Here is a 16,118-nt window from a genome sequence, read left to right as displayed (position 1 = left end):
TATCAAACCACACTTTGAGTAAGGCCTTGGATTAGGAGTTCAGCCAACATTTTCTGTAAAGGAAAACATTTCAGCTTTATAAGCCATATGGACTCTGTCACAACTACTCAACTGCCATTGTATCGCCAAGTAGCCATAGACAAATACTCAAAGGAATGAACATGGCTGTGTTTCAATAATATCAAAATTTGAATTTTATATCATTTTCATGTGTCACAAAACATTATTATTATTCTGATTTTTTTTTTCAATCAGTTTAAAATGTTAAAACCATTCTTAACTAATCATATAAAAACTGGCAGTGAGCCATCTTTGGACTGCCTGGATTTTGTTTGCAGACCCTCACCCTAGATTACTGGTCCCTAACCTAGATCTACCAAATCAAAATACACAGATTTTGATTTGTGTATCAAAATATGGGCCAGGGAAACCATATTTCATCAGACTCCCCAGGTGATCCTAACTCAGCCTGTACAAATACCATTGCTGGCCAGGCACAGTGGCTCACGCCTGTAATCCCAACACTTTGGGAGTCTGAAGAGGGTGGATCACGAGGTTAGGAGTTTGAGACCAGCCTGGCCAAAATGGTGAAACCCTGTCTGTACTAAAAATACAAAAATTAGCTGGGAGTAGTGGTTCAAACCTGTAATCCCAGCTACTCGGGAGGCCGAGGCAGGAGAATCGCTTGAACCTTGGCCATGGAGGTTGCAGTGAGCCGAGATCATGTCACTGCATTCCAGCCTGGGTGACAGAGTAAGACTCCGTCAAAAAAAAAAAAAAAAAAAAAAAAAAAAAAAAGGAAAAGAAAAGAGAAAAAAAATACCATTGCTGGGTTGGAAACTACTACTTACCCAACTGCCTGAAAAGGTGAGAGACCCCCTTTCAGTGCTGTTAACAGTTCAGTCTTCTGACATCCCCAATTCATGGAGCTTGAGGGGCTTACTATGAGGGGCTGGGTGTTTTCCTCACTAACCCACTGGTCTCACTCTCACTCATCTCCCAAGGTGCTGCCTCCCCGCTAACCCCAGTGGCACTGATTTCTGGTATGAAGATAAAAAGTCCCTGTGTCTTTAAGAGCTGATCAGTTCCAGAAATTCTCAGCCCCAGGAGTCTTGGCAGAGTGGCAGGAGCAGTCCTGATCACACTAGCCTGGTTTTCTTGACAGCTAAAGTTATTCATAAGGTATTAATACATCTTAGCTGCAGGGAAAAGCCATCCAAGGCCCCCGTTACCAATCAGCCTGAAGATGTGTTTTGCTGCTGCTCAAGGCTAAGCCAGGCAGGGGCTGTATTCCTGGCAGAAAGATTTAAAAAGAGATGAAGTTAAGGGGGGTTGCATTTGTTTTTGAGTTAGAGAAGGGAGGAAAAACCTAACCTACAGGCTGTACATGCTTATCTCAGGAATGTTGGGGACTTAGGAAAGGAAGGCCAGAGGATTCAGTGATGAAGGCAAAGCCAACAGGAAATGGGAGAGGAGGGGAAGTGAGCCATTGTGTGGTAGTTATAAACAGGCAAGCCACCCTGTCTTGGCCAAGAGCTGCTTCCTAAATTTCATCGTGTAGAAGAATCATTGGAAGGATCTTGTTAAAATGAAGATGCTGATTCAGTAGGTCTTGAGTTTGGGCCTGAGCTTCTGCATTTTTAACGTGCTGCCACGTGACCCAAGAGTTCACCACAGATGCTGCTTGCATGCAAGCACAGCTTTTTGTTTTGTTCTCCTTTTACAGAGTTACAAGCTCTAAAAGAATATGGGGTCCATAGCTTGTCCCACTTGGGGTTAAGCTACTGACATCCAGGACTACCTAGATATAGTTCAGGGAGTTCCCTGCACTACAGCACCCACCATCACACCCTCGCAAAGAGCAAGTGGGGTCTCATCTCAAATCTAGCCTGCCCTCCACTCTCCAAGTCTTGAATCCTTGGACTCAAGGCCTCAAGTCCTTGAGTCTTGGGCCAGCCTCTATCCTTTTCTTGCCCAAAGTCTGTCTCTTGACCAAGCCCTGTGTCCACAGATCTACATGTGCCCAGATGGGGGCCTCTTTTTCTAATTCACTCCAAGGTGCTTTATGCACTAGTGGTGGCCCTGCAGCCAGCATTGAGAGGTGGTCAGGCACCATGGGCTGACTCTAGCCAGTATCCTGCCACAGTTGAACCTTGAAAACACTATACTAAGTGAAAGAAGCCAAACACAAAAGGATAAATACTGTGTAATTCCATTTTATGGAAGGTCAAGTGTAGGCAAATATATAGAGGCAGAAAATAGATTAGTGGTTGCCTAAGGATGGGGATTGGGAAATGATGGCTAAGGGGTTTGAAGTTTATTTGGGGAACAATGAAAACATTCTAAAATTGGTTGTGGTGATGAATGCACAACTCTGTGAATATGCTAAGACCACTGAGTCATACAGTTTAAATGAATGAGGTATGGTATGTGAATTGTATCTCAATAAAACTGTTATTAATGTAATCACAAATCAGTTAAGGAGCTCAAAGCAAGTGGTATAGAGAGGAAGCATTTGGGACTCTGACAACCTCAAAAGAGGGCAAGAACTGACATTGGGGCAGCGACTTCTCAGAACTCTTGAAGAACATCCAAACAGCTCTAGATATGAGATGCTGAGAGTACAGCCAAGTGTCAGTATAAAGAATAGCTCTGAGATACACCCTGGACAGGGGCTCAGTGAACAATGCTGTATTCGTCCATTTTCACACTGCTATAAAGAAATACCTGAAACTGGGTAATTTATAAAGAAAAGAGGTTTAATTGGATCACAGTTCTGCAGGTTGTACAGGAAGTATAGCGGCTTCTACCTCTGAGGAGGCCTCAGGAAACTTACAATCAAGCCAGAAGGTGAAGGAGAAGCAGGCATGTCTTACATGGCCAGAGCAGGAGCAAGAGAGATGGAGGAGGTGCTACACACTTTCAAAACAACCAGATATTATGATAACTTACTATTGCAAAATAACACCAAAGGGGATGGTGCTAAACCATTCATGAGAAATCCACCCCCCATGATCCAGTCACCTCTGGCCAGGCCCCACCTCCAGCACTGAAGATTACATTTAAACATGAGATTTGGGTAGGGACACAGATCTAAACCATATCAAATGCTCAGTGCCATTCATTCTTGCCTGCCTATCTCTGGTGTCCCACAGGATGCCTGACATGTAGGGACCACTCAAAATTGAATTCAATGCATGCCTATGAAGTGAAAGGAATTCTAGCCACTAGATTGAGCTCTACTCCCAATTCTGCTTTTAACTCTCTGTGTGGCCCCAGACAAATCCCTTCATCTTGCTGAGCCTCAGAGGCTTCTCCCTAAAATGCAGGGCAAGTTACTGTCTCAGGCATCCTCCCAGTCTGAGGTTCCATGGTTCCATGAATTAGGCAACCCATGCAAGGGAGCCTGGGTGTGGAACAGAGAAACTCCTGCAGAAATCTAGATAAAGACCAAGATGCCCACCCACAGGCTCAGAACTGGCCAGAGGCATGCCCCCCAGCAAATGTCACTCCACAGATTCACTGAGAGCCTCCCAGAAGTCAGGCTCCCTGCTAGACCATGAGAATACAAAATTAACAAGATCCCACAACCTACTCATGTGGCTGGGGCATCCGGTCCGTGAATAGGTAATGGTGCAACATAATGACCTTACCCCTTGGAAAGCTGAATTAAAATCTAAATGGAAACAGAATTTCAGGGTCGGGGATCGAAAGGAATTGGAGCCTTGATCTGACTAATACTGAGTCAGTACTAACATGTCTGTCAGAGTTCCTATAAGGAATTGCCACTTTGTGGGCAAAATCTCAGAAGGTGGAGGATGTAGCCACTCTACCACTTCCTCACCACTCCACAATGGGCCTGCCAAACCTTGGCTTAATTCTCACCCTGTGGCCCTAATTTAACTAGTGTTTGTGAACAATCTTGGATCGCTGGGATTGGCAGGGTCATTCAGCTCAGCCACCCACACAATAAGTGGCAGGCGTGTAGATCATGGGGTGTAATCAGCATTGAGGAGGTTCTCATTAAGTACAACTGGATGTACATTGCAAACAGCTAGTGATAGCAGGGGAAATGAGCTGCTAGGACATGTGATTACACTACAGGTCACTGTAAGAGTGGGACAGAAGAAATATTGCAATGATATTTCAAGGCCAAGGCAGAAAGTCTGTCCCCAGATTCTATGTTTGGATCTATTACTCAGAAGAAAGTTTGAAAATCATTATGCTCAATTTACAACCCCAAACCTCTGGGATAAGCCAAGCCATTATGTCCAAACCCATTTATCTTCTCCCTGGAGAACAATGTATAAAGAAGTATCCAGTGTGAGCTAAGGATTACGGGTGAGTGAATCATTCAGCTCGGGAATGAGTACTCCAGAGGTTTCTGAGGTCAGAATGTGCCAGACACCCGTATGATCCAGGTGCTACCAATTATCATCTGGAAAACTTGGGAGCTCAGCAGTGCTACCAAGGACTTTTCTCTTGCACAAGCTTTTCCTCTAAATCTTTATCTGCAAATACTGCCCCAGAGTTCCCTTGAGTTTCTAAGTCTCTTAGAATAATGTCTTAGGGTGATTTGACATCCAAGAGCCTTCGCAATTAACTATGCCCTGATTCATTGCCTATCCAAATGGACAAATTTCCTTTGACATTTAGCTATCTTGCAATCCGTTTTCTCAGGAAAGTGTCATCTTGGAAATTCTGGTTAAATCCTACAGGGGATATTTGAAATAGAATGCTTTGATTCTCTGTCACAATTACTTCAATCAATAAATCCACACATACTGACTAAAGATCCCCCCCCCCAAGTCACACTGTACTAAGTGGGGCAGGGGGGTACAGCAAGTTACCAGCCCAGGCCTGAAGGCAATTACAATTTACGATTCCATCTGTTTTGCTTGGTGCTGCTTTTAAGTGAAAATAACTGGAAACTATACACCTGGCTGTAACTGGAAAGGCCACCTGCTCACTGGTTCAATTCAAGTTTACCTACTCTGGTAATTTCATCTTACTCTGTACGTTGCTTTTCTGCCCATTAAGTGCACATTTTCTCATAGAATTCATGAAGATGCTCTAGCAACTAGTGGTTTTGAATCGGGATAGAGCCATCTCCCCAGAAAAGGACACTCACACAGATTTTGTCTCCAATTTCAAAATGTTCTTAGAGAAGCCCACACATTCTCTACTTTCACTTTTCTTGGGCCTTTAGTGCCACCATCTCCGCATCAGCAAGTCTCAGCATCATTCTTCAATAACCAATCCCAGTGTTCCCACATAGCTCCTCTCTGTGCTCCCCGGGCCTGTCAATTCAATTGTATTATAACACTGATTACCTGAAATAACCATGTCTCTATTTCCCCATAAGACAGAAAGCTACGAGAGAGAAGAAATTACACACCTTCTTCATCGTGGTCTCCCAAGCACATAAATGCTTCATCATTCAATGTTCACTTTGAAAATAAGTCTCTGGGCAGAGCCCAGGTTTTATTAGAAAAGGTAGAAACTGATTCTATGTCAGAACTAAACCCAAATTTCCCAGAGAAAGATTCAGGCTTAAAAGATCACCCTCCTAAAACGGCCCATAAAAGTTAGCAGTTCAGACATCACACATTAGGAAAGTGTCATCTTGGAAATTCTGGTTAAATCCTACAGGGGAGATTTGAAATAGAATGCTTTGATTTCCTGTCACAATTACTTCAATCAATTAAGAATTNTTTTCTAATTCACTCCAAGGTGCTTTATGCACTAGTGGTGGCCCTGCAGCCAGCATTGAGAGGTGGTCAGGCACCATGGGCTGACTCTAGCCAGTATCCTGCCACAGTTGAACCTTGAAAACACTATACTAAGTGAAAGAAGCCAAACACAAAAGGATAAATACTGTGTAATTCCATTTTTATGGAAGGTCAAGTGTAGGCAAATATATAGAGGCAGAAAATAGATTAGTGGTTGCCTAAGGATGGGGGATTGGGAAATGATGGCTAAGGGGTTTGAAGTTTATTTGGGGAACAATGAAAACATTCTAAAATTGGTTGTGGTGATGAATGCACAACTCTGTGAATATGCTAAGACCACTGAGTCATACAGTTTAAATGAATGAGGTATGGTATGTGAATTGTATCTCAATAAAACTGTTATTAATGTAATCACAAATCAGTTAAGGAGCTCAAAGCAAGTGGTATAGAGAGGAAGCATTTGGGACTCTGACAACCTCAAAAGAGGGCAAGAACTGACATTGGGGCAGCGACTTCTCAGAACTCTTGAAGAACATCCAAACAGCTCTAGATATGAGATGCTGAGAGTACAGCCAAGTGTCAGTATAAAGAATAGCTCTGAGATACACCCTGGACAGGGGCTCAGTGAACAATGCTGTATTCGTCCATTTTCACACTGCTATAAAGAAATACCTGAAACTGGGTAATTTATAAAGAAAAGAGGTTTAATTGGATCACAGTTCTGCAGGTTGTACAGGAAGTATAGCGGCTTCTACCTCTGAGGAGGCCTCAGGAAACTTACAATCAAGCCAGAAGGTGAAGGAGAAGCAGGCATGTCTTACATGGCCAGAGCAGGAGCAAGAGAGATGGAGGAGGTGCTACACACTTTCAAAACAACCAGATATTATGATAACTTACTATTGCAAAAATAACACCAAAGGGGATGGTGCTAAACCATTCATGAGAAATCCACCCCCCATGATCCAGTCACCTCTGGCCAGGCCCCACCTCCAGCACTGAAGATTACATTTAAACATGAGATTTGGGTAGGGACACAGATCTAAACCATATCAAATGCTCAGTGCCATTCATTCTTGCCTGCCTATCTCTGGTGTCCCACAGGATGCCTGACATGTAGGGACCACTCAAAAATTGAATTCAATGCATGCCTATGAAGTGAAAGGAATTCTAGCCACTAGATTGAGCTCTACTCCCAATTCTGCTTTTAACTCTCTGTGTGGCCCCAGACAAATCCCTTCATCTTGCTGAGCCTCAGAGGCTTCTCCCTAAAATGCAGGGCAAGTTACTGTCTCAGGCATCCTCCCAGTCTGAGGTTCCATGGTTCCATGAATTAGGCAACCCATGCAAGGGAGCCTGGGTGTGGAACAGAGAAACTCCTGCAGAAATCTAGATAAAGACCAAGATGCCCACCCACAGGCTCAGAACTGGCCAGAGGCATGCCCCCCAGCAAATGTCACTCCACAGATTCACTGAGAGCCTCCCAGAAGTCAGGCTCCCTGCTAGACCATGAGAATACAAAAATTAACAAGATCCCACAACCTACTCATGTGGCTGGGGGCATCCGGTCCGTGAATAGGTAATGGTGCAACATAATGACCTTACCCCTTGGAAAGCTGAATTAAAATCTAAATGGAAACAGAATTTCAGGGTCGGGGATCGAAAGGAATTGGAGCCTTGATCTGACTAATACTGAGTCAGTACTAACATGTCTGTCAGAGTTCCTATAAGGAATTGCCACTTTGTGGGCAAAATCTCAGAAGGTGGAGGATGTAGCCACTCTACCACTTCCTCACCACTCCACAATGGGCCTGCCAAACCTTGGCTTAATTCTCACCCTGTGGCCCTAATTTAACTAGTGTTTGTGAACAATCTTGGATCGCTGGGATTGGCAGGGTCATTCAGCTCAGCCACCCACACAATAAGTGGCAGGCGTGTAGATCATGGGGTGTAATCAGCATTGAGGAGGTTCTCATTAAGTACAACTGGATGTACATTGCAAACAGCTAGTGATAGCAGGGGAAATGAGCTGCTAGGACATGTGATTACACTACAGGTCACTGTAAGAGTGGGACAGAAGAAATATTGCAATGATATTTCAAGGCCAAGGCAGAAAGTCTGTCCCCAGATTCTATGTTTGGATCTATTACTCAGAAGAAAGTTTGAAAATCATTATGCTCAATTTACAACCCCAAACCTCTGGGATAAGCCAAGCCATTATGTCCAAACCCATTTATCTTCTCCCTGGAGAACAATGTATAAAGAAGTATCCAGTGTGAGCTAAGGATTACGGGTGAGTGAATCATTCAGCTCGGGAATGAGTACTCCAGAGGTTTCTGAGGTCAGAATGTGCCAGACACCCGTATGATCCAGGTGCTACCAATTATCATCTGGAAAACTTGGGAGCTCAGCAGTGCTACCAAGGACTTTTCTCTTGCACAAGCTTTTCCTCTAAATCTTTATCTGCAAATACTGCCCCCAGAGTTCCCTTGAGTTTCTAAGTCTCTTAGAATAATGTCTTAGGGTGATTTGACATCCAAGAGCCTTCGCAATTAACTATGCCCTGATTCATTGCCTATCCAAATGGACAAATTTCCTTTGACATTTAGCTATCTTGCAATCCGTTTTCTCAGGAAAGTGTCATCTTGGAAATTCTGGTTAAATCCTACAGGGGATATTTGAAATAGAATGCTTTGATTCTCTGTCACAATTACTTCAATCAATAAATCCACACATACTGACTAAAGATCCCCCCCCCCAAGTCACACTGTACTAAGTGGGGCAGGGGGGTACAGCAAGTTACCAGCCCAGGCCTGAAGGCAATTACAATTTACGATTCCATCTGTTTTGCTTGGTGCTGCTTTTTAAGTGAAAATAACTGGAAACTATACACCTGGCTGTAACTGGAAAGGCCACCTGCTCACTGGTTCAATTCAAGTTTACCTACTCTGGTAATTTCATCTTACTCTGTACGTTGCTTTTTCTGCCCATTAAGTGCACATTTTCTCATAGAATTCATGAAGATGCTCTAGCAACTAGTGGTTTTGAATCGGGATAGAGCCATCTCCCCAGAAAAAGGACACTCACACAGATTTTTGTCTCCAATTTCAAAATGTTCTTAGAGAAGCCCACACATTCTCTACTTTCACTTTTTCTTGGGCCTTTAGTGCCACCATCTCCGCATCAGCAAGTCTCAGCATCATTCTTCAATAACCAATCCCAGTGTTCCCACATAGCTCCTCTCTGTGCTCCCCGGGCCTGTCAATTCAATTGTATTATAACACTGATTACCTGAAATAACCATGTCTCTATTTCCCCATAAGACAGAAAGCTACGAGAGAGAAGAAATTACACACCTTCTTCATCGTGGTCTCCCAAGCACATAAATGCTTCATCATTCAATGTTCACTTTGAAAATAAGTCTCTGGGCAGAGCCCAGGTTTTATTAGAAAAGGTAGAAACTGATTCTATGTCAGAACTAAACCCAAATTTCCCAGAGAAAGATTCAGGCTTAAAAGATCACCCTCCTAAAACGGCCCATAAAAGTTAGCAGTTCAGACATCACACATTAGGAAAGTGTCATCTTGGAAATTCTGGTTAAATCCTACAGGGGAGATTTGAAATAGAATGCTTTGATTTCCTGTCACAATTACTTCAATCAATTAAGAATTGAGGGGCTGGTTTGAGAAACTCCTTATGAATTGGAACTTGGGAGAGGTTATTATTCACACTGCTATTTTGGAAGCGAATCTTTAACCTGGGCATTAATCATAACTTGCCTGCTACAACTTTCATACTATGCTATAGCCTGGCAAAACTAAAACTTCTTCTATTTAAATTCTCTCTTCACTTTCAATTACTAATTTCAGTTGTGTTCTCTGAAAGAGGGATTGATGCAGCACACATATTTGCGTTTACTAAGGAAACCATTCAACCACTTTGGAAAGGCATAGATCAAGGTGGCCAACAAAAATAATAAGTGCAAACTCCAGCTTGCGGCTGCAGTCAGTCTCTCAGCTTACAGCCCCCAACAGAGAAGGTTATTGCTTAAACAGAGAGTGTTCGTAGATTTAAAAGGAACTTCTGTAGCCAGTAAGCCATCGTTTCTATGTACGTAGACTCATGGTGGCACAAAGCCCTGTGTACCTGTGCACATGTTTCCCTCAGCTCCTTTCCTGTCCAATGGCCCATCACTGGAGTTACAGGCACTGTTAATTCATTAAGCACAAATATCCATGTGGCACAAAGTGCTCTGCTAGGCACCATGGGAAATACAAATAAGGGTAAGACACAGCACAGCCCCTGACTTCAAGGGCTTAAAATCTGCAAGAAGAAGAAGAGCGCATAAATTATGATAATATACAGCATTATCATATGTGACATATGTGATAAATATAAGAGACCTGAGTGAGACCATGGGTGTTAAAAGGAAGGCAGGTTGCTTCCCATCGGAAGCAGGAAAGGTCTCATCGAAATGGGGGTGTTCCTGGATGGTGGGCAGAATTTGGACAAATGGCCAGGGGGAAGGATTCCAGGTACAGAAAGCAGCATCTGCCAAGAAGGAAAATGTGACTCAGGTTCTATAAGGATAGGATTTTAGGAAACCAGGTGGGAAAAGACTGGAAAATTAGGCTAGAAGCAAACTGTCTAGGCCCCTAAAAACAACTAAGAACTTTCTACTTGAGGGAGAACAGGGAGCTGCTGCCCTAAGTTTTTGAGTAGGGGAGTGATGTGATAAAAAACAGTACTAAAGTCAACGGACTTAAAAGACCATTATCTAAAGTGAGAAAGTAAAATGAGCTAGAATTAGGGAGACCAAAAGTGAGAATGTTATAGCAATAATCTAAAAGAGAAAAGCAGCACTGGTTATGGTACAAGGACTGATGAGTTGGGAAGATGTGAAGATGCAGCTTTAACAATGGTTTCTGGTGTCTCATTCAGCTCCCAAATCTGTGAAATGGGTAGTAATTAACAAACAACATTGCACTGTACTGAAAGTGTTATCAATGAAGAAAATGCTAGAGAAAAATGATCTGCTCTCCCCAGCATATTTCCTTTTCATTGCAGAGTACTTTTGTCAGCTGATTACACGTTTTAAATCTAAATAGGAATTCCTAGCCTGTTCCCGGTGAGACCTTAATTATAGAACCTGAGCTAGGTGCTCCATTCCTAGTACTTATCTCCAAATGTGGTATTTCAGAAGACTGCTTCAGCTGATGTAGTCTGGTTTGGCTTTTAGCAAACCTCACTTGGTTTTCCTGACTAGTAAAACCACGCTACTTTCCCAGTTTTCTCCAGATGTAAGATTCACGAAGCCTTTCTTAGAGGCCATGGTACTCTTTCTCCATCTTCAGCCTTGTTTGCAGAAGGAGGCAGAGTGAACCTACAAAATCTCACATGCAAATACAGCTCTAAGAATTATTTTAAGAACAGAATCAAAATTCTCATCTGTTATAAGCATACAAACACAGGCAAACACAAACAACTTTTCTACAAATTTTCCATACACTTCATGTGGGTTTTTATAGACACTGCATCTTTGCTAGGCTGCAAAAAATAGATCAGAGAGTCAGAAAAGCTGCATTAAATTCTAAGATGGAAGAACTCCAGAGACCTTCTAGGAGTGGGAATGAGAGTGATTTACTCTCACTCTGACAGATTTGCTATTCACGTGCAGATGGTTACATAATTGACTTGCTGATGGGGCCCTAGATCTCCACCTTCTTTCAGAAGTTCCAGATTCAGGGCCCTTACTTTCTCTCTTACTGGACATATGATGTCCACTTGCTAAGAGAGTGTCTTTGAAATGATCTTTAAAATTTGTCACCCAGCACTTAGAGTGAACTCAGCCGATGTGATTTGCTTTGGGACCCAAGGGCCTAGAGTTTCCCCTCCCCAGCCTTCCAAAGCCTCTGGCTTGGACTGAAATCCCCTCCTCTGGATCTCACAACCTCGGTGGAGCACAATTCCCAAGAGACCCCATTGAGCCATGCCAAAAGGAGGCTCGAGGAGTGTTTATCAAGCAGCTCCAATCAGCTTCGGCTCATTTGTGGTCTGAGCAGAGCCAGAGGGCAGGTTAGGAGTCAGTGGAGGTAGTGGCAAGCAGGAACATGGTGGCTAAAAGTTGGGAGCAGCCTGCAGGCTGGCAGAGGGAGCCAGGAAAGCCAGGGATAGGTCCCAAAAGACTGTGGTAATGAATGCCCAAACTGGCAAACTCATGATTCTGTGGCTGGGCCCTGGTAGCAAGCTATACTATATAAAGGTGGAAGATGAGAGAAAGGAGAGGGGAGGGCAGGGGAGGAGAAGGGAGGGAGGTCGGATGGAAAAGGAGAAGGGGTCCCCAGCTTGAGAAAGGCTCAACAAGAAGTTGAGGTTCCCAGGCAGCTCACAGACACCTCTCAATTCAGTGCGGAAAAGCTATCTCTAGCTTCTCACCTTATTTGCCTGCTCCCAGAAAGCTGCTTCTGGGGCACTTAATGACTTCCTCTTCCCCTATAGGTTCATTTTAACCTGATTCATGCTAAAAGGAGTGGGAGAGGTGGTATTAACACACCATGGGAATGACAGTTGCCTGGCAGTAAGGATAAAATTTCCTTTCCACTTTACCCTGAATCAGTTCCTACAAAGCAGCTGAAAACTTAAGAGTCAGCTCAAAACACAGATGTTCCTGTTTATTAATTTACAAATTTGTTTTATTCATTCATTCATTTAGGTGCAGGCAGAGAGTTTCCCGCAGCCATCCCTACATCTCCCAAGCACACTGGTAGAAAGATGGGCATCCTCTATCCTTCTACCAGAACTCAGTAGGTTCATTTCTAATACCCCAGATTTAAGCTGCCCACAGTGTTGAACGCAGAGCCAAATATTTGCACGCCCTATAGCCCACGTCACCCACTTTCCCATTAACACTAAATTAAAACGCATCCATGGATTTCCTCTCCATTCCGAGGCAACAGGAGTGCGTGGCACATCGCCCTACTCCCCTGAAGCTCTTCGCTAACTTAAGACTGACTCTACGGTGAGGAAGTTAGCTGGAGCCTTTTAAAGTGCATCTCCAAAGATAATTTTGCTCACACCAGGAGAGCCCCCAAGAAACACCAGGGCGCCCTTAGATGCCGGAGACCACGCCCAGCAGGAATAAGCCACACCCTCTGCCCAGCAGAGCCTTGCGCGAGTAGCCCTCTTTCCCTGGGGCTAATCAAGTGCATGCCACATGTCACCACTCAGCCGGCGATTCTTCCTCAGAGGCGCAGACTTTCTCTGAATCCCCAGCAGGGGGGGTTAAGAGATTCAGGGGAGGCCCCGCCCGTGCCTTCCACAAAAGTCGCTTTACCCTGGCTCGTGCCCTGCGGCCCCAAGGGGGTAGCCTGGGCCGTGTAGTGGGAGGGCATAGAGGCTCCTTCCAGGACAAGCTGCCAGCCTCCAGTGAGCAAAATTCTGGGTGTGAGAAAGTAGCAAACTAGTCTGCGGCCAAACTTTCTCTCTGGAGCCTCCTACACCGAAAAGGGTTTGATTGGAACTCTGGAAGCCCGGACGCAGAAGGTGCTCGGGCTCCCGTCGCCGCGAGGGCGCCCCGCGCCTGGAGATGGGACAGTCAGTTCTTCCCGGTGCGTGCCCAGACACCAGCCCCGCTGCGCATCACCCCCACCCTCGGGCCGCGAAAGAGGAGTTCTGCGCAAACAAAGGGCACCCCCTGCACCTCCCGCTATCCCGAGCGAAGGGTCCCAACGGCGACTCCGGGGGTCTTTGGTGCCCAGCTGAGGAGGCAGCCACGCCTCCGATCCTACCTGGGAAGCTGCGGCTAGGCGGGACGCGCAGCAGCAGCAGCAGCAGCAGAGGCGGCAGCAGCAGCAGCGCGGGCCGGTGTGCGGGGCTCCCCATGACGAGCGGGCACGTAGCTCGCCTCGGCAGCGCAGCGCGCTTCCAGGGGGCGGGAGGAGACCAAAGAAACCAAGGGACTGCGTGCTAGCGAGCGGGCGAAGGCCGGGCTGGAAAACTCCTCCTCTCGCCTCTTTTCCTCCCTCCTTCCCGCCTGGGGCCTGCCCTCCTTTCTCCGCCCCCCTGGAACACTGCGCGGTTTGGGGCTCTGACCCACCCACCTCCTCCTTTTGTGCCAGCGCTTTCTGGCCAGACAGCGCTGGAGACATGCCCCAGCAGAGCGAAATATCCTAGAGTATCTTTCTTTGCTCCAATTTGCGCGCCCCCTCACCCAGAATACACACACGGGTGGCTCAACCGCCTAGAACATCCCAGACGTCTAGAAGGATACCATCTGTGCAGAAGAAAGCTGCGTGAGTCACACGGAAACAGAAGGGGCAACCGAGGGGATTCAGAGTGGCCACACTGCGGCCGGATACTATGGCCACGTTCTCTGGTATGATCCTCACGACCATGCCCCAAGTTCGCTATTACTATGTCCACTTTCTCCAAGAAGAAACCGACGCTTAGAAACTTGCCCAGATTCACCCCCGTTACTGGCAGAGCAGGGACTGGAACTTAGGTGTGTAGTTCTGCCGACGTCAAAGTCCATACTACAGTTTTTTTGGTTGGTTTGTTTCTCTTTTGCAAAGGAATAAATCGAGGACTGGACCAGGTGCGTGCCTGCTGTGCTGCGGTTTAGGATGGGGCTTGAGGTTCTCCTTCCAGGATCAGCTGATGGGAGAGCACAAGGCACAGAAAGTTCTGTCTCACCCACATCCAGCTGTAGGTTCCTGCAGCCAGATTTCCTCATTTCCTGGGTTGTTCTTAACCACCCCAAAGATACCACGACCAGACTGGAACCTCCTCCCTGTAGCTTGGCATCGCTGGATCCTGGCATCAGGATGGGGTTTCTAGGCTGCCCACAGGACGGATCTGGTTTCTTTGAGGCATTTGAGTAAGCCTCTCATGGTTTTGTTTGTTTGTTTGTTGTTTTGATTGTTTAGTTCTTGTTAAATCAGTAAGGCAATACGTTGCCCCTTTGCTGTCTCAGAAACATCTTAGCTAAGGCAAATTTTAGTTGGGGTTGCTGCATTAGGTTGTGCAGTTTGTGCACCCTACAAAGGCACCCAGAGGAAGGGGCAAGTGGGAGCCAAAATCCAGATGCCTTTGGGTTCAGGAGCTTTGTGTTTTGGCAGGGGCCACAACCACTGTAGAAGGGCATCTTTCTCTCTGCCACAGTAGTCTGGTCTGATAGCTAGGCTAAGAGCCCTGGGAGCACTCACCTAGAAGTTTATCCAGAAGGAGTGCTGTTTCCCAATTCTCACAAAAGCCCCAGACTTGAACTTCCATCTTACCCTCTCTAGCACTTGGGGGGACTTCGTTCCATCTCCCCTGGGTTTCTCCACTGCTGCTACCTCTTCAGGGAACCAACCTTTAAATAACCCCCCAGTCACAGGAAAATGGGGGAGGTCTGCTCTTCTGTGGCCTCCATCAGACCAGACTCTCCGGGGAGTCATTCTCAACCTTGTTTACGTGGGTCACCTGGGGAGCTTCATGAGAATACCATATCCAGGCTCTACCTCACACTAATGAAATCAGAATCTTTAGGGATGTGACCTGGAGTTTGACCAGATGCATATTTTTGTCTCTCCCCAATCCCCTAAGCTCTGCGGTACAAGTTTTAGTATAGGATAAAAATTCTAGACCAGGAGTTTCTCAACTTGGGCACTATTGGTATTTGGGGCTAGATAATTATTTCTTGGGGAGGAGGACTGCCCTGCACGATGAGAGATGCATTGATGGCCTCTATGCAACAGATACCAGTAGCAATCCCCCATTCCCCAGTTGTGACAACCAAAAAATGTCTCCAGACATTGCCAAATGTCCCCTAGGGGAAAAATGCCCCCAGTAGAGAACTACTTCTTTAGGTCCATAAACAAGGGTTAATGTGCACCCCAAATTCCAGGTCTAGGATAGCCTGGCCAGCAGCCTTCCTTTCCTGTGTCACCTCTGAAGCAATGTGTCTTAACCACAACCAGTATACATTCTATTATGGGGCTGAGAAGGAACTTCTAGCTCTCTCCTATCCACTGATTCTTTCTGGATTACAAGAAACACCACACCTACTTTTGAGTTGCTCTCTGGCCTTTGAATGTCCTCACCACAAAGAAATAAATCGGAAATGGATAAGGTGATGGTCACGCAAAATACTGACTTGAGGGCTGGTGCAGTGGCTCATGCCTGTAATCCCAGCACTTTGGGAGGCCAAGGCAGGCAGATCACTTGAGGTCAAGACTTCGAGACCAGTCTGGCCAATATAGTGAAACCCCATCTCTACTAAAAATACAAAAATTAGCTGGGAGTGGTGGCACACACCTGTAGTCCCAGCTACTCGGGAGGCTGAGGCAAGAGAATCACTTGAGCCCGGGAGGCAGAGGTTGCGTGACTGCACTCCAGACTGGGTGACAG

The 16,118-nt window shown here is 45.7% G+C and overlaps 1 protein-coding gene across 2 annotated transcripts in view; it reads right to left on the bottom strand.

Moving 5' to 3' along the window:
* SRPX (sushi repeat containing protein X-linked) overlaps window positions 1-14,162 on the bottom strand; it is an 82,343-nt gene extending 68,181 nt beyond the window's left edge. Inside the window, exon 1 of one of the 2 annotated variants that reach the window (XM_017871407.1) lies at window positions 13,517-14,162. In XM_017871407.1, coding sequence (XP_017726896.1) covers window positions 13,517-13,610 — 94 coding nt within the window. In that variant the 5' untranslated portion in view covers window positions 13,611-14,162. The remainder of the gene's footprint in view (window positions 1-13,516) is intronic. The other variant, XM_017871406.1, reaches the window with a different exon arrangement.
* Between the last annotated feature and the right edge of the window lie 1,956 nt (window positions 14,163-16,118).

The sequence above is a fragment of the Rhinopithecus bieti genome, unplaced genomic scaffold, assembly GCF_001698545.2.
Source record: "Rhinopithecus bieti isolate Rb0 unplaced genomic scaffold, ASM169854v2 scaffold_6785, whole genome shotgun sequence".
In the NCBI taxonomy this organism is placed as follows: Eukaryota; Metazoa; Chordata; class Mammalia; order Primates; family Cercopithecidae; genus Rhinopithecus; species Rhinopithecus bieti.
Note: the sequence above shows the minus strand (reverse complement) of the source record. Positions and strands in the feature narration are given on the sequence as shown.